This window comes from Elephas maximus, chromosome 25 (assembly GCF_024166365.1).
Source record: "Elephas maximus indicus isolate mEleMax1 chromosome 25, mEleMax1 primary haplotype, whole genome shotgun sequence".
NCBI lineage: Eukaryota > Metazoa > Chordata > Mammalia > Proboscidea > Elephantidae > Elephas > Elephas maximus.
This window is the reverse complement of record NC_064843.1, coordinates 44,539,785-44,558,857: the sequence shown is the minus strand read 5'-3', so window position 1 is coordinate 44,558,857 and position 19,073 is coordinate 44,539,785. Positions and strand designations below refer to the sequence as shown.

General features: G+C 38.6%; 1 protein-coding gene across 1 annotated transcript in view; it reads left to right on the top strand.

The window, feature by feature from the left end:
- FERMT1 (FERM domain containing kindlin 1) overlaps nt 1–19,073 on the top strand; it is a 53,695-nt gene that overhangs the window by 24,260 nt on the left and 10,362 nt on the right. The window contains exons 7-10 of the mRNA XM_049868801.1: nt 11,330–11,437; nt 11,860–11,991; nt 14,017–14,066; nt 18,123–18,247. Of these exons, the coding sequence (XP_049724758.1) occupies nt 11,330–11,437; nt 11,860–11,991; nt 14,017–14,066; nt 18,123–18,247 (415 nt within the window). The remainder of the gene's footprint in view (nt 1–11,329; nt 11,438–11,859; nt 11,992–14,016; nt 14,067–18,122; nt 18,248–19,073) is intronic.

The following is a 19,073-nucleotide window of genomic DNA, read 5'->3' as shown; positions in this document are numbered from 1 at the left end:
TTCCTTGCCTTTTGTAGAGTTGTGAGTCAGCAGTTAAATGACCCAGATGTCAAACATGTAAACTGAGTAACCAGTGCTCTGCACACTCAGGGTGACTTCATTATATTGTTCCCATCCCAGTTTTGTCCTTGTTGCTTTTGTTCCTTTACTGCCTTGGGCCAAGTTTTCTGTGCAGACACTTTTCTCATTGACAGCAGTATTTTTGCCTCTCGTGGCATTGTCTTCTCTGTGGTCCTGTTTTTAAGTCTGGTCTTCCAAGATCCACCATACAAATAGGAGCTAAATTGTATGATGAAGACTAGGCAGCTTCTGATTTCAGAGGGAAGAAGTATGCAGGACGTAGGACCAAAGTACCAGGTGCTGATAAAAATCTCAGGTATATAAAAGTGCTAAGACAAAACACTTTTAAAAGAATACACATAAAATATCCAGAATCCATAAAATAAAAGACCTGTACATTTTAATAATAAATGAACACTTTATGCCTCACCAAAAAAAATGATAAAATAAAAAAGTCTTTGCAACATGTATTACAAACAAAAGGCTAATTTCCCTAATATATAAAGAGCTCTTACAAGTCAATAAAGAAGACCAACAACCCAATAGAACAGGCAAAGGATGTGAACACATAGTTCACATAAAAGGAACTACAAATGACTTTTAACTTTATGTCAGATTGGCAAAGACCAAAAACTTTCACACACTATCTTAGCAAAAGTATGGGGAAACAGGCTCTCTTATATACCGTTTGTAGGTCAAAGTACAAATTAACCTAGCCACTATGGAAGGCAATTTGGCAATAGCTATAAAAATTACAATCCTTAATTACCAAATTACAATAGGTTTGACCCAGCAAATCCACCACACTAGGTATTTATACCACAGTTATACATGCAAATTGATATGTATTTACACAAAGACAGTTCTTAGTACATTATTTGTGGTAGTAAAGACTGGAAACCAGCTTCTTGGATCAAGTAGACACTTGAGGCTATGTTGGCATCTCCTATTTGGAGAGGAGATGAGAGGGCAGAGGGGGTCAGAAGCTGGCAGAATGGACACGAAAATAGAGAGCAAAGGGAAGGAACGGGCTGTCTCTTTAGGGGGAGAGCAATTAGGAGTATACAGCAAGGTATATATAAATTTTTGTATGAGAGACTGACTTGATTTGTAAACTTTCACTTAAAGCACAATAAAAATTTTTAAAAACTACAATGAGAAAAAAAAAGATTGGAAACCACCTAAATGCTCATCAATAAGGAATTAAATACATTATGGTATGCATACAGTGTTGTTGCTAAAAAGAATGAATCAGCTCTCGACATGGAACATATTCAGGACACATTATTGAATGCAAAAAAAAAACAAAATGCAAGAGAGTCCATAGAGAACAAGGAAGGGAGGGAAACTTTATTGTATACCCTTTTGTTCCTTTTGAATTCATTCAAAATGAATTAATTCATCATATATTCTTTTGCCCCTTTCAAATGTGTTCCAAATGTATACATTTTTAAAACCTTTTTATAACTCTGATAGTTCATAGCACTTTTTAAATGTTCAGCAGAGAAAAGGCACACCACTTTGAGTAAGAGGCCTGGAGCATACTGAAAGTTGCTACCCTGGCTACTTTGAAAGCTTAAGTGATTAAATAGAAATAGCAACTCCTTCCTGAGCACATGAAAGCTACTGTAGTTAGGAAAACAGCTTTGGTTTTGTTCTTTGTTTGCTTTGCTGGTGGCTGGGATTAGGGTCCCTGATGATATAACTGACTGCATGGTGAGAAAACAGGGATGAAAGGAGTGGAGGTGCTACCAGACTTGGAGTTCCTATTTGCACTTAATCAGGAGACAAAAATCTAGGGCCAAAGAAAGGGCATGGGTAGCCAATCCCCACCAGAGGAAAAGTGTGTTTCTAGGTTGCTGGAGGGAGTCTTTCAGTGCTGCAAATGGTTAATGAGCTCGACCGCTCACTGAAAGTTGGAAGTTTGAGTCACAGAAAGGCCTGATGATCTACTTCCGAAAAATCAGCCATTGGAAACCCTATGGGGGGACCAAGATGGTGGCTTAGTCAGACACACCACGTTGCCCCTCTACAGCAAAGATCCAAGAAACCAAGTAAAACAGTTACAGATGAGAATCCTGGAACCCTGAGCACTGAATGAAAGGATAAAGAACTAGATCAAACACCAGCTGGAAGAACAAGCTGAACAAAAACAGCGAACAAGGAGAGGAAACGAACGGAGGTGTCCTGCCAACCAGCTGGCACAGTGTGACCATCTTGAAACAAAGCCAGCAGTGATCCCAGGTGAGGAGCACAGGAAGACAACTTCACAGAACTCCCAGTAGGAAAGAGAGAAACTTTGTAGACATACCTGGAATGAAGCAAGGTGAGCAGGACATGAACTAGAGTTAAGGAGGCAAACTACAGGAAAGAGGGCAAGAGCTTCAGGGATCTGGCATCCACAGAACTGGGAGGGATCCAGGATCCAGAGATAGGGCGACTCTTCAACAGCGGTTCCTTTAGGGAGCATTAAGGTGGGAGGCATGCACAGAGTAGTAGATCAATAAAGAGACACCAGGAGGTCCCCCACCTGACTGGACGCCAGACAGCTCCCCCTCCTTGCATTTGAAGAAAAAAGAAGATGCAAGTAAACAAAATAAGAAATGAGATGGGTGACATTACAACAGAACCAACTGAAATAAAAAGGCTCATAACAGAGTACTATGAAAAACTGTACTCCAACAAATTGGAAAACCTAGAAGAAATGGACACGTTTCTAGAAACACACTACCTACCCAAACTAACACAAACTGAGGTAAAAAATCTGAACAGACTCATTGCAAAAAAAGAAATCAAGGAGGTCATTAAAAAAAAACTCCAAAACAAACAAAAAGCCCTCGCCCAGTTGGCTTTACTGGAGAATTCTGCCAAACATTCAGAGAAGTGTTAACGCCAATACTACTCAAACTGTTCCAGAACGTAGAGAAGAAGGGAATACCCCTGAATTCATTTCGTGAAGCCAGCATAACCTTGATACCAAAGCCAGACAAAAACATCACTAATACAGAAAGGGCGTTTGGTAAAATCCAACACCCATTCCTGATAAAAACTCTCAGCAAAATAGGAATAGAAGGGAAATTCCTCCACATAATTAAGGGCATATATATTAAATCAACAGCCAACATTATTCTCAATGGAGAGAGACTAAAAGCAATCCCCTTGAGAACAGGAACCAGACAATGATGTCCTTTAACACCACTCTTATTCAATATTGTACTGGAAGTCCTAACTAGAGCAATAATGCAAGAAAGAGAAATAAATTGGTAAGGAAGAAGTAAAACTATCCATATTCACAGATTACATGATTATAAACATAAAAATCCCCCAGAGACTCCACAAAAAAGCTACTGGAACTAATAGAAGGATTCAACAAAGTGGCAGGGTACAAGATCAACATACAAAAATCAGCTAGATTCTTCTACACTAACAAAGAGAATTCCAAAAAGGAAATCAGGAAAACAATACCATTTACATTAGCCCTCAAAAAGATAAAATACATAGGAATAAATCTAACTAGGAATTTAAAAGACTTATACAAAGAAAACTACAAAACACTACTGCAAGAAACCTACATAAATAGAAAAACATAATATGCTCCTGGATATGAAGACTTAACATTGTGAAAATGTCAATACTACTCAAAGCGATCTACAAATATAATGCAATTCCAATTCAAATTCCAACAACATTAGTTAATGAGATGGAAAAACTGATTACCAACTTTAGATGGAAAGGAATGCATTATTGAAAAAGAACAAAGCAGGAGGCCTCACACTCCCCAATCTCAGAACCTCCTGTACAGCCACAGTAGTCAAAACAGCCTGGTACTGGTACAACGATAGACACATAGATCAAAGGAACAGAATTGAGAACCCAGAAGTAAATCCATCCACCTATGGGTAGCTGATCTTTGACAAAGGGTCGAAGTCCATTAAATGGTGAAGAAAAAGTCTCTTTAACAAATGGTGCTGGCAAAACTGGATATCCATTTGCAGAAAAATGAAACAAGATCCATGCCTCACACCATACACAAAAATTAACTCAAAATGGATCAAAGACTTAAAAGTAAAACCTAAAACTAAAGATCATGAAAGAAAAAGTAGGGACAACTAGGACACTAATCTATGGCATAAATAGAATGCCAAATATAACTAAAAATGCACAAACACCAGAAGATAAACTAGATAACAGGAATCTTCTAAAAGTTAAACACTTAGGCTCATCAAAAGACTTCACAAAAGAAGTAAAAAGAGAACCAACAGACCAGGAAATTTTTTGGCTATGACATATCCAACAAGGGTCTAATCTCTAAAATGTATAGAAAACTTCAACACCTCAACAACAAAAAGACAATCCAATTTAAAAGTGAGCAAAGGACATGAACAGACACTTCACCAAAGAAGACATTTAAGTGGCTAACAAACACATGAAGGATTCTCTCAATCATTAGCCATTAGAGAAATGCAAATCAAAACTACAATGAGATACTCTCTCACCCTGGTGATAATGGCACTGATCAAAAAACAGAAAACAACAAATGCTGGCGATGTTGTGGGACATGGTAGGAATGTTAAATGGTAACACCGCTATGGAAAATGGTCTGGCGCTTCCTCAAAAAGCTAGTAATAGAATTCCCATATGATCCAGCAATCCCATTCCTATATATATATATATCTCCTAGAGAAATAACAGCCATAACTCAAACAGATGTATGCACGCCCACATTCATTGCAGCCTTATTCACTGTAGTAAAAAGATGGAAACGACCTGAATGCCATCAACAGATGAATGGATAAACAGATTGTAGTACAAACGCACAATGGAATACTATGCAACAATGAAGAATAATGATGAGTCCGCGTAACATCTTATAACATGGATGAATCAGGAAGACATTATGCTGAGTGAAATAAGTCAGTCACAAATACCGTAGGACTATTATAAATTTAAACACAGAAAGAAACATTCTTTGATGGTTACCAAGGGAGGGAAGGAGAATCACTAACTAGACAGTAGCCGAGTGTTAATTCTGGTGAAGGGAAAGGCAATACACAATAAGAGGGAAGTCAGCACAACCTGACCAAGGCAAAGGAAGACACTGAGAGGTACACAAGAATAAAGGGCCACTAAAAAAATAAAAAATATATAAAAATTTTTTTTTTATGGTAAATGCTATAACATGTACAATCCTGCAACATCCGTAATAACAAACAATAATTTCTGAGTAGATACATAGATTAATATGTATGCTAAATAGGCGAGGGAGGTCGTACAGGAGTAGACCTGCGTACATATATAGGTACGGTTGTGGGTATTTCTACATACATATTTGTAAATGCTGTATATATACTCATATATAATAGCACACACAGGGGGCACAGTTATAGAAACTGCTTAGACATTGGGACTGAACTCCTGGACTTGAAGGCTAAGGACCATAGTCTCGGGGGACATCTAGGTCAACTGGCAAAACACAGTTCATAAAGCAGCATTCTACATCCTAGCCTGATGAGTAGCGTCTGGGGTCTTAAAAGCTTGCAAGCAGCCGTCTAAGATGCAACTGTTAAATATTGGTCTCTTCCCTCCTAGAGGAAAAGAGATCGAAGATAACCAAAGACACAAGGAAGCAATTAGTCCAAAGGACTAATGGCCCACAAGAACCACAGCCTCCTCTAGTCTGAGACCAGAAGAACCTGTGGTGCCCAGCTACCACTACTGACCACTCTGACCAGGATTACAGTAGAAGGTCCCAGTTAGAGTGGTAAAAAATGTAGAACAAAATTCAAATAAAAAAAAAAAAAACAGACTTACTGGTCTGAAAGAAACTGGAGGAACCCCTGAGACTACTACCCTAAGACAACCTTCTAACTTGAAACTGAAGACACTCCCAGAGGCCACCTTTCTGTCAAATCGTGGACAGGGCTATAAAGTAAACAACATCACCCATGAAGAATGTGCTTCTTAGAACAATCAACTATACAACACGAAAAGGGCAACATTTGCCCGAAATCAAAGATAAGACGTCAGGGAGGGACATGAAAACCGGACTACCCTATTTTTATATTTTTACACAAATATATGTTTGTTTGCCAACTGTGCCCTCCCCACCCACCTCGAGATATTTTTGAAAGTGTGCTCTGCTAATTTTTTTATAGCAACATGTAAAAAAATTGGCATAGTGGTGCTTATGAAATACCTCAAAGGGGGAGGGTGCAGCTGGCAAATAAACGTAGAAGGCATGCATTATTTGCCTAAAAATGCGGTAATGGAAATGAGGAAATGGGGAGAGTGCTGACACATGCGCAGGGATTGCAACCAATGTCGCCGAACAATTTGTGTAAGAATTTTTGATTGGAAAACTAATTTGCTATGTAAACTGTCTTAGTCATCTAGTGCTGCTCTAACCGAAATACCACAAGTAGATGGCTTTAACAGAGAAATTTGTTCTCTCAAAGCCTGTCTAGTAGGCTACAAGTCCAAATTCGGGGCACCAGCTCCAGGGGAAGGCTTTCTGTCTCTGTCGCCTCTGGAGGAGCGTCCTCATCGTCAGTCTTCCCTTGGTCTAGGAGCATCTCAGCGCAGGAACCTCAGGTCCAAAGGACACGCTCTGCTCCCGGTGCTGCTCTCTTCGTGGTATGAGGTCCCCATGTCTCTCTGCTCGCTTCTCTCTTTTATATCTCAAAAGAGATTGGCTTATGACACTATCTAATCTTGTAGATCTTATTAATATAAGTGCCACTAATCCATCTCATTACATCATAGTGATAGGATTTACAACATATTAGGAAGTCAGATGACAAAATGGTAGACAATCATACAATACTGGGAATCATGACCCAGCCAAGCTGACAGATACTTTGAGGGGACACAATTCCATCCATGACATAAACTTTTACCTAATGCATAATAAAATGTTAAAAAAAAGAAAACACCGTGGGGCACAGTTCTATTCTGACACGCATAGGGTCGCCATGAGTTAGGTCACTGGAGAACCCAATCAAGAGTGCTCAGAGTTTAGAAAAACTTATCAAGATAACTGTTAATGACCTGTGAAAGATCGGGAACCTCCTGATGCCCCAGTGCCTGGGGGAGTGTGAACAAGTCTCCCCGGAGAAAGCTTACAGCTCTAAGCTCTGCTGGATGCTACAGAGAAATCCTGGGTTACCTGAGTGAGACAGGGCTTATTCTGTATCTAGTTATGACATCTTATTCTAATCCTTTTTTTATGATGTTAATTTCTAAATGTAGGTAACTATTATTTAGGTCTAATTATTTCAAAAAAACAAAAACAAAACAAAACAAAACCCATTGCCGTCATCGATTCCGACTTATAGCGACCCTACAGGACAGGGTAGAACTGCCCCATAGAGTTTCCAAGGAGTGGCTGGTGGATTCAAACTGCCGACCTTTTGCTTAGCAGCCATAGCTCTTAACCACTATGCCACCAGGGTTTCCAATTACTTCAAAGAACTGTTTTATTTGGCATGGGGGTAGTACGGTCAGATGCAGAAGCTTTGGGTAAAATTTTTAAATCTTTACTGACTGCCATTGGGAGAAAAAGCCTTATTGGGTGATTAAACTTACTGAAACCGCTGCCATATTAGGATCGTACACACTGTGACTGACTGACTGACAAGTAGACAGACAAGACAGCTATGACAGTTTGTTAATCGAGTTTAACTTTCAGTGGCTACATGTAGTATTTAAATGTTATCTTTAAACTGTGAATTAAGCAGGGATCTTTTGGGAGTTCACTGCTTGTTTTTTTGTTGCTGTTTTTATTTGTTTGGGGGGGGTTGCTGGTATGCCTCGAGTGTGTGGGTTTTTTGTTTGTTTCTTTAGTTGTCATCTCTTTTTATTGCAGTATAATTTACATACCATGAAATTTACTCATTGAAATTGTACTCCATTGTAATACATGGATTTTTGGTAAGTTTGTACAGGTGTGCAACTATCACCTCAATTCAGTTTTAGAACACTTTCATCACCCAAAAAACTCTCCTCATGGCCATTTGCAGTCAGTCCCTACTCCCAGCCCCAAGTAACCACTGGTCTACTTTGGCTCTGGATTTGCCTTTTCTAGAAATTTCCTATAAATGGAGCCACACAACATGTATTTTTTTGTATCTAGACTCTTTCACTTGGCTTGATGTGTTGGGGGTTCATCTGTGTTGGTGCGGGTATCAGTAGTTCATTCCTGTTTATTGCTGAGTGAGGTCCCATTATAAGGATGTGCCCCGTTTTGTTTATCCATTCACCAGGTGAGGGACGTTGGATTGTTTCCAGTTTCTGCTACTATACATGATGCCGCTATGAACATTCTCACATGTGTTATGTTTTGATTGGTTGTTGGAGGATTCCAGGCCAGCTTCTGGACTGTTCTGTGACATCTAGCAAGGCTCACAAAACAATGACCGACTTTCTGAAGATTCTTATTATCCCAGCCTCCTGAATACCACACACTTAGTTTTGCACTCGACTTCCTTTCCTAGCAGCTTTAGAAATGTTGAGACTGAGCATGGCTGTGCAACAGGGCACATTTCCACACTCACCTGACAGCAGTGCTATTTACTGGTTTGGGCTTACTTAGGATTTTCATATTTCTGTATCACCTTTTTTCTTAGTATGCATAAGGTTAAATGCAAAAGGAAAAACAAACTCATGCTAATCAACCCATGATAAGTCTGTTTAGGTACTCTGAGTATCCGTCTATTTCTTCTCCATGTTTTCTTCAGCGTTGTTAGTTTATTTTCTTAAAAGGTTGTAAGTAAGATGTATACTCACTGCAAGAAGAAAACAAACATAAAAAGGAATTATTTGGAATAAAAATGGAAAATAGTCCTTGACTATGACTTTTCTCTCAAAGGCAGCCCCAGGTAATAGCTTGATGATTAACCATCCTTGCAGACCTTTTTCACACATTTATAAGCATTTCGAAACCCATATTCAGGAGATTTTTTTCCCAGGTAAATGGAATCGTTTATTTCCTTTGTAGCTTGCTTCTGTTTATACCGTAATATATAATGGCTGGCTTTTCATGCCAGTGTGTATAAATCAGACTCATTTTTTTTAACCACTGCATAATAATCAAAGGAAAGGCTAAACCATAGTTTAGCAGACCTGTGGGATGCTTGCAATTGTTGCTATTTCAAAAAAATACGACTGTTCTTGTACTAATATTTTTGATAAACTTGTATTTCTTTAGAATATTAACCTTAGAAGTACCCAAAGGGCAAAAGGATTTAAATATTTAAAGGTACCACCAAATTGCCTTCTGATGTGAAAGTGCCAATTTGCCCACATCTTCACCAGCACCAGATATTATTAATACAGAAAATTTGGGCAAGTCCAGCAGAATTCATTTGAATTCTCTGATTATTAATGAGGTTGAGCATCTTTTCTAGTGTCCAAGTGGCCATTGTAGTTTCTTCTGTGAATTACCTGTTTATATCTTTACCCCATTTCCTATTGATTTATGGGCATACTAAGTATATTATAGATATTCTCTTTTATATTTATTTAAAATATTTCATTTCAAGCTGTATCTTGTCTTATAAACTTGAAACCTTCTTTAGGGTATTTTTCACCTTTAAATATATTTAATTTTAGATGATCAAATCTATCAGTCTTATGCATTATAACTTTTAGGCTTTCTGCCTTGATTAGAAAGTCTTTCCCTATCCAAAGATTATGAAACATATTTTCCCATGTTTCCTTCTAATAATAATTCTGTTTCTTATGTTTAGATTTTTTATTACAGCTTTATTGAGATATAGTTCATATACCATACGTCTTACCCATTTAACGTGTATAGTCTAGTGGTTTTTAGCATATTCACAAATTTCTGCAACCATCACCGCTGTCTAATTTCAGAACACCTTCATCAGCCCAACAAGAAACCCCTGCTCATTAGCAGTCAGTTCCCATTTCCTGCCAACCCTTCTAGCTCTAGGTAGCTGCCAGTCTACTTTCTGTCTCCATGGATTTACCTATTCTATACACTTTATATAAATGGAACCATACGATGTGTGGTCCTTTGTGACGGGCTTCTTTATTTAGCATAATGTTTCCAAGGTTCATTCATGTTGTAGCGTGTATCAGGACTACATTTCTTTTTATTGCCAAACAATATTCCATTGCATGGATATACCACATTTTACCCATTTATCAGTCAATGGACATTTGGGTTGTTTTCACTTTTGAGCTATTAGGAATAATGCTGTGAGCATGAGTGTACATGTTTTCATGTGGACATTATCTTTGTATTTCTTTTGGATATATAGGTAGAAGTGAAATTGCTGAGTCATCTGGTAACCCTTTGTTTAACTTTTGAGGAACTGCCAGACTGTTTTCCAAAGTGGCTACACCATTTTACATTCCCATCAGTAGCATATGGGAGTTCTATTTTCCACATCCTTGCCAACACGTGTTACTGTCTGTCTTTTAGATTATAGCCATCTAGGTGGCTGTGAAGTGGCATATCATTTTGGTTTTGTATTTTTAGATTTTTAATCCATCTGTAATATCTGTTTTTTAGATGGCATAAGCTTTTTTTTTTTTTTTTTTTTGGTTTGGCTATTTTTACCCCCAAATGGCCAGGCATTTTCAAAACTATTTATAGTTCATTCTTCCCTACCTATGTAAAATGCCATTTTTATATTAAATGTATATACATAGATCTGTTTCTAAATGTTGTTTATTGGTATTTTTGTCTCTTGTACCAATACCACACAATTTTAATCACCACAACTTTATAGTATGTTTCAATGTCTGGGAAGACAAGTGCTTCCCCCAACATTGTTCTTCTTTTTCAAAATTTCTTAGCAATACTTGAACATTGTCTCTTCAGCTTAATTTGAGAATCAGCTTATATAAAGTTCCATTAAAATCCCTCTCTGACTCTGATCGGGGTCACATTGGATTTACAGCTCAGCTTAGGGTATCTCTTCTCCTTTATATCACTTGTCACATAAACCATTTTCACTGCCTGCTTTTACTACCCATAGACATTTGATAAAAAACAGGAAGAATAAGAATCTCAGATGGGTCAATTTGGTTCTTTGAGGAGGTTCTAAAAAAATATTTGGGGAAAGAGAGTTTTGAATTCGGAACCAAAATGAGGCAGCAGTGAGAAGACAGAGGTATCTCTTTCAGTTACTTGAACTAAAGCTCACTGCCTCTGATTAACAGGCAATGGCCTGTTATCCCAGAATGTTTGTATTGTGGAATATAAATACGGCCTCCCACACCCACCTGTTTCTTTCTGTAGTATGATGCTGTCCGGATAAACCAACTCTATGAACAAGCCAGGTGGGCCATTCTCTTAGAAGAAATTGACTGTACAGAGGAAGAAATGTTGATCTTTGCAGCACTCCAGGTACGGAACGTCAAGGCCTTTTCTCTGGCAGGAGACAAAGCAAGAGTGTTCTGGTTCACATTTTGGTTTTTTTTCACACTGTTTTTTCTTTGACAAAAGAGGTGAGAATGAGGGCAGCAGATTTAAATGTAAAATGCCCCTCCTGGTTCACATATGTGCACATAATATAAGGCATTAGTCTTCCAGTCCTGATCTCTTCCCCATGACAAGCACAGTTGGGATGGGGAAGAACCAAGTGTCAACATGACCAGCCATAAATCTTAGAACTATTCCGATTAGAATGTCATTTTCCACATGCATTTCAGGAGATGCTCAGTATTTGTGACCGTGAGTTATTAGAGGGAAACTGTCTTCAAAGAGGAAGAAATGGCTAATGGATTCATTTGTGTTTATAACGTCTGCAACTTCTGTTTTCATTGCAGTATCATATTAGCAAACTCTCGTTGTCCACTGAAATACAGGATTTTACAAATGAGACTGAGGCTGATGAAGTAGAAGCAGCACTTTCTAATTTGGAAGTTACCCTCGAAGGTGGAAAAACAGATAACACTTTGGTATGGGCTTATCCGATTAACTCAAAATTGTGGCTTTGTTCAGACTGATTGACAAATACAGATGGAACTATTTTCTGGCTTAAAAATAAGACAATATTTAGTCTGATTTTGAAAAAAAAAAAAAAGGAAATATTCTCTTTATCTGACCAAAGCTTAAACCTAGTAAGAACTGACTAAATTTGCTCAACTTAGCTTTGTAAGGGACTTTAAAACCAAATCAGTCCAGTTACTGTCAAGTCAGCTTCAACTCATGGTAACCCCTTGTAGGTCAGAGGACAGCAGTGCTCTATAGGGTTTTCAATGGCCAATTTTTCAAAAGCACTTCACCAAGCCTTTCTTCCGAGTTGCCTCTGGGCGGACCTTTTGGTAAGCAGCCAAGCATGCTAACCTTTGCACCACCCAGGGGTGTAAGGGACTATGAGCCATTTTTATTATATTAATGACAATACTTTTGTATTGTATGTCTTCCTAGGGTAAAGTTGACATGGTGTGAGAGCAACACTGCTGAAGGCCCCTGTTCACTAGTGTGGGACATAGAATTGGTCCCTTAAGTCTAGAAAGAACTGCCCTTCTATTGCATGGAACAGCTGTGAGAATAGAGCATCTTAACACAAAAAAGGCTTTGCAGATACAAAGCCTTAATATCTATTTGCCTATTGATAAATTGCAACCAGGCAAGGTAGAAGTGAGAGCTTTTTTCATACATCATTGTAAAAACTTCTGAATCTTTTTGACTTCAGGAAATAAACAGAAGGCTTCCAATGAAACATAAACAAAGCTGTGTTTTATCATCCCTTGTTCCTTATCCAGGAGCCCTGGTGGTGCAGTTGCTAAAGCACTCGACTGCTATCTGAAAGGTTGGCAATTCAAACCTACCAGTCGTTCAGCAGGAGAAAGATGAGGCAGTCTGTGTCCGTAAAGATTTACAGCCTTGGAAACCCTATAGGGCAGTTCTACTCTGCCCTATTGGGTCGATATGAGTTAGAATCCACTCCAGTGGATTTGGTTTTCTTTTTGTTGTTGTTGTTATTGTTGTTGGTTTGTGCCTGATCCATGAAATGTGGAAGAATACCAGCTTTATAGTCGGAATGTTCCCTGTTTGATGCATTCCTTGGGTGCCACCCTTTTGTTGTAATTGAACCTAAGTAGTACCGATAGATTAGAATGAGTCACTGTATTCTTATGCATTTAATGTGTGTTCCCTTATCATTAAATACCTTAGAATAGGAAACCAGTATCATACAAAAGCAAATGCTTAATACAAACGTAACACCAAGATTCAGAGCCCTGTCTCTCATTTATAGCAGACATGGGCCCCATGACACTGGAGTTATCTTTGGTCTACTTCCCCCACTGAACAGACACAACGGGACAATGATGCTTCTTAGAATAAATGGAATTTCCCTTCCTCCCTCCCAGATATTTTTATATGACATTAAACAATAGGCTTTTCAGTTTGAAAATAGGCCCCAACCTGCACAGCAAAATGAACTTTGAACCAGGTTCCTTTTGAGAGTTTAATCAGTGAACTAGATATAGCTAGAGTTACCCACCCTACTGTAAAAAGTGTAAAATATTTTGCTTATCTATAAAAGTAGTTGTTTCTAACTCAGATTTTTAACTTGAATAGTATGTACAAGGAATACTTGGTCAATTTCCTAATCTTTTTTTCTTTCTTTCATTTTTTGTAATATATGACCATGAGTCAGAATCGACTCAACAGCAATGGGTTTAATGGGTACAGCTTAACAAAGTCACTGCCCATTAGAACTTGACCAGCCACCCCAGAAGCCCTTCCACGTGACCCACCCCACTCCCAACCCTTCCTCATTCCCATCGAGTTTAACGGCTTGATATGTGGTTAGTGTGACTAAGGAACTGAATTTTTCATTTTATTTAATTTCACTTAGTTTGAAGGGAAATAGGTATATTTGGTGAGTGGCACTGTATTGGAAAGTGCAGGTATAGAATATCAGCACTACCTATGAAATGACTCCTTATAAAATATTATTTGTTTTTCTTTAGGAGGACATTACTGATATCCCTAAACTTGCAGATAATCTCAAATTATTTAGGTGAGTAGCCCTAAAGGGGGGAAGGGGCCACTCATAACAAAGTCTTGCAAGTAAAGAGCCTGGGAGTTTAAATTGCACATCCATTAGGCAGATTCCTGGTTCAGTGGTAAGAGCTTAGGCTTTGGCATCAGATAGCGTCGTTGAATTCTAGCGCCGCAGCACACACTAGCTGGGTGACCTTGGGCAATGTCCTTACATCTAGGTTTTCTGGTCTATAAAATGGGGAGATATCTCCTCTTGGGTTTGTTGGGAGGATTAAATAAAGTAATGCACATACAGCATTTAACATGGCGCCTGCCTCATAGTACACACTCAGTAAATGGTGTGTATAAACCTGGTTGGTGTCAGCAAAATGAACGTATGGGCCAGACTAGAGTTCCCGTTAGGGTCCATTTGGGAGACTCAGGATTCTGACACCATTTGAAGGCTCTTTCATAGTTTAAAAATCAATCATATCTAGAACTTTGGTCCTGGACTTATAGGGGGTTGTCATCTTATTTTATCTACTTTAGCCTATGAGTGTTTGCAATGAACTCTCCAGTCACCTCAGGTTGACATGGAACTGTTTAAAAGGCAGAGCAGTTTTTTTCAGGGAAATAAGGGACTGCCACATTTATGATGGTGCCAGGGTGTGTTAGGATGAAAGGAATAAGACTGCTTTGAAGTTCTATCGGTTACTTTTTGTCACTTTATGGTTTGTTGACTTTTCTTAACAAACCGACACTTCACTCAAGGCAGCTGGCTTCAAGAGAAACACAGGTTGCTTTTGATAAGACAGGATGCAAAGAAAGACTTGGGAAGAATGAACAGTGGTAAAGGCATAAATAAGAAACAAGTGTCTAAAGGTTACAGTATTTGTCACTCAGTTTCTACAGGTTTTTTGTTTTGTTTTGTTTTTTGTTTTTAATCCCAAGATGTGATCTCAAAAAATAGGGTCATAATATAGCTTCTGTGACATAAGTAATTGCAGTCATAAATTATTCACATTGTTATATTCAGAGCTGCAGAATAATGTAACAATTCAAATCCACAAATACATCTTTCCAAAGTATTAATAATTGTTCTGTAAAGAAATGGAGTCATCATATTATCTATATGCAGCAAATCCAGCTCTTCATAAACAAAACTATGACAACCCCTTTCCTATAAATGAAGGAGATGATATTGTGGAGTCAACCCCTACATCCACATCAGCCATGCTACTCTGAAATATTATAGGCTTTTTGGTGTGAGTGTTAATACTCAAACTCACAAAGTTACCCTTGTATGTGGCCAACGGACACTTCATCTACCAAAGGTCTGAAGATGTCAAATTTAATATACAGTATGGTTCAGGAAAGAAGGAAGGGGTGAAGGAAAGGAGAGTGGAGCTCTATTAGGTGTGTGATTTTTAGCAGGCCCTGCATTTGCCTGGGCCTCTTTTCTTATCAGTATAAGAGCATTGGACTAGTCCTTTGATTTTCAGGGCTTTTTGTTTGTTTGTTTCCCCTTTAACAATAAAGCTCTTTTTTCCTAAACAACATCTTCTATTGAACCCACTGTATAAATAGTAGACTTCAGGGTTCCAGCAACATGGATCTGATGTAATGCAAACCCCAATCTGGCTATAAATACATAGGAATGCTGGATGAAATAAAAGAATTGCAGATAACAAATGGAACTTGATGTAAGACTAGGAAATCCCAACTTGCAGAAAATAAAGAGGAAACCCAGTTCTACTAATGAAGCCTCAGCAGCCCAGGCGAATCTGGGACATGGACATAGGTATGGGGATGGAATTTTAATCCCGGTGTAAGGATAGGAAGTGAAGTTTGGGGCCGATAAAGTAGCAGCCAGAACTGAAGTCCCTATCTGAAGGTGGAACCTTGCAAGAGCTTCTCTGTGAAGCTTATCCCTGAGTGGGGTTCTATGTGGAGAAATGAAAAGTCCCTCTTGAGAAATTAGAACTAAGGCCTGTGCCACACACCAATATGGATCTAAATGTAAGTGTCCTATATGAGGATTCCAACCTGAAAAATAAAATAGAAACTAATCCAGACCCACAAAACCTATGACATCCTAGCAAATACAACTGCAGAAACATTCAGAGGGAAATATCCACAACCTAGTATTCATGGGCTACCTACAGAAACCACTAGCTCCTTACAAAAATGAGCACCCGATAAAAATTACTGACACCATAAGAAAGAGAAAGCAGACCCCACAAACGAGAGGATTACAGTTTCAATAATTTTAGGTAATAGAACAACCTGGAGGAACCATAAAATAAGGACATTTAAAATCATCAGCTAAATTAAAAAACAGAAATTTTAATAAAAGAGAAAAAGCAGTATTGAAAAGAAATGGAAAGGAAATTCTAGAAGTAAAAACATAATCACAGAAATTTAAAATTCAGTAGACACCTTAAACATTAAGTTAAAAGACACAGTTGAGAACACAGAAAGGTAGAAATGGAAAATAGGGTATAGACTAAAAAGGCCCAACATATGTCTACTAGGGGCTCCAGAAGAAAGAATGAGGGTGTGTGCTTTTAAGAATGCATGAGAATTTTCCATAATGTTTGAAGCCAGTATCCTTAAATTAAGGAATCACAGATCCCAGCCATAATAAATCAAACAGATCCACATCTCGATGAAGTCAACTGCTGACAAGATAAAATCTTTAAAATCAGGGAGAAAAGGCAGATTTGCCACAGAAGAGCCACACCTAGACGGGCTGCAGACTTTTATCGGCAACCAAGAGTCTGCAAGAGATCTTCAGAATGCTAAGGAAGATAACAGTCAATCTGGAATTTTATGTCCCTCTGAACTACCTTTCAAAATTCAACTTTTTGTGAACCTGTAAAAGATAAACCAATTACTCTAGTAAATTGTGCCACCAGGGCTCCAGTAAATTACATGTTGGATGAAAAATAATAATTGATGCGAAAACTGTAAGGTATAACTACTATTACTTTAGAACAAATAAAAGGACTCCACAATAATATTATAGAGGCCACACACAGAATTCATTCATCTCATCATTTAGAGAAGGCCACTCCTCTGGCATGAGAAATCCTGATCAGCCTCCAAGGCCAGAATTCTTCTACTACCTGCCTTGCCTTTGGCACCCCTGGCCTTGTATAACCCAGGTACAAAAGGTTGCTAGCCCTCACTGCTGGGTATCTTCCCCCAAAATATATTTTTTTAATAGCTGTGGATTTTGGTGATTTCTGTTGCACACTGGTACTTCTCAGGTGGTTTCTCTTAAAAGTCAAGAGGAAGCTACAGAAAAGGGTGTTTACTTTCATGTCTGATGACTGAAAGCTTGTGCTGACCATATCCACAGCTTTTTCAGGTCCCAGAAGTATGCTGGAATTTCAAATGTCACTAGATTCATATATATTTTTTACATCCTCCTCCAGTTACTGTAGAATCGATTCCAACTCACAGCAATCCATGTGTGTCAGAGAAGAATTGCACTCCATAGGGTTTTCAGTGGCTGATTTTTTCGAAGTAGATTACAGGTCTTTCTTTCAAGGTGCCTCTTGGTGGACTCGAACCTCTAACCTTTCAGTTAGCAGCCAAGTGTGTTAATCATTGGTACTAGCCAGGGACTCACATACGTAACAGTAATTTATTGAGCCCTTAGCGATGCACTGTGCTGCACACTTTACATAGATGACCTCATTCAATTCTCATAAAAGCCCTGTGAGTTAGAGACTTACTATCCCCATTATACACAGGCAGGAAGTGCGGCCCAGACAGATGAAGCATTTGCCAGAGTCACACATTTGATCAGCAGCAGAGCCAGGATGTGGACCCAGGTGGTCCTCTATGTCTCATGTCAAAAGCCCATTTCTACTTTCTAACTGCAGACCTTTTGGTTAGCAGCCAAACACATAACCACTGCGCCACCAGGGCTCCCTAGAAATGAGTTAGCAATTTGAAAATTGTTTTTAAAAATACAGTATGTTGTTTGCAAGGACCTCTAGAGAACCTTGATTTGCTTGAAATTTGCAATATGTTCTGCATTTCTGGATGGCTGTTTAAATACTTACTATATTTTAATTTGCAGGCCCAAGAAGCTAATATTAAAAGCTTTCAAACAGTATTGGTTTGTCTTTAAAGACACATCTATAGCCTACTTTAAAAATAAGGAACTTGAACAAGGAGAACCAGTAGAAAAACTAAATCTTAGAGGTAAGAGTGGCTAATGTCCTGCATCTTTCTGTCTTTGTCGTGACTCAGCAAGCAGATTAAAGGCAAGACTCCTACACAATGAAGCAAGGTTTAATTCTAGAGGAATGTCTATATGTCACTATTTCAAAATGGCAGCCTGCATCCAGTTCCTATTCCTCCTGAAATATGAGCTTTGAGTGTGGTATAGGAAATGTGGTTATTTGCCTCCAGCTGTCCCTTCTTTCCCATTGTGCCCAACCAAGTCCTACGGAACATTGATAATTGATGTCCATAGTGTAGCATACGAGGCATTGTAGGAGCCTGAAAAGCTTTCTGAATCCAGGAAGAGTTATGTTTAATTCAGTGTCACTTTAACGCCTACCCTAATTTCTGAAAGGGACTGTGAGAGTACTGGTAACTCTCTATTTAAACAGAAATATTTAATTAACTAACCAGTACACTCAATTCCCTTATCATGGTGGCAACCTGAGAATTCCCTCTGCTTTTGTTTCAAGTTTACGTTCATAATAGTTCCTGTGAGTTAGGTTAGCCAATACCTACTTTAGAAATTGAATTCAAGATAATCATAATAGGAAATCATTTTTCTTTGCCCATGTTAATTGCTCGTAAACCAAAAACCCATTGGGGTCGAGTCAATTCCAACTTCTAGCGACCCTATAGAACAGAGTAGAATGGCCCCATAGGGTTTCTAGGGCTGTACTCTTTACAGAAACTGACTGCCCGTCTTTTTCCTGTGGAGCAGCTGGGGAGTTTGAACCACCAGCCTTTCAGTTAACAGCTGAGTGCTTAACCACTGCACCACCAGTGTTTCTAATATCCTTCTAAT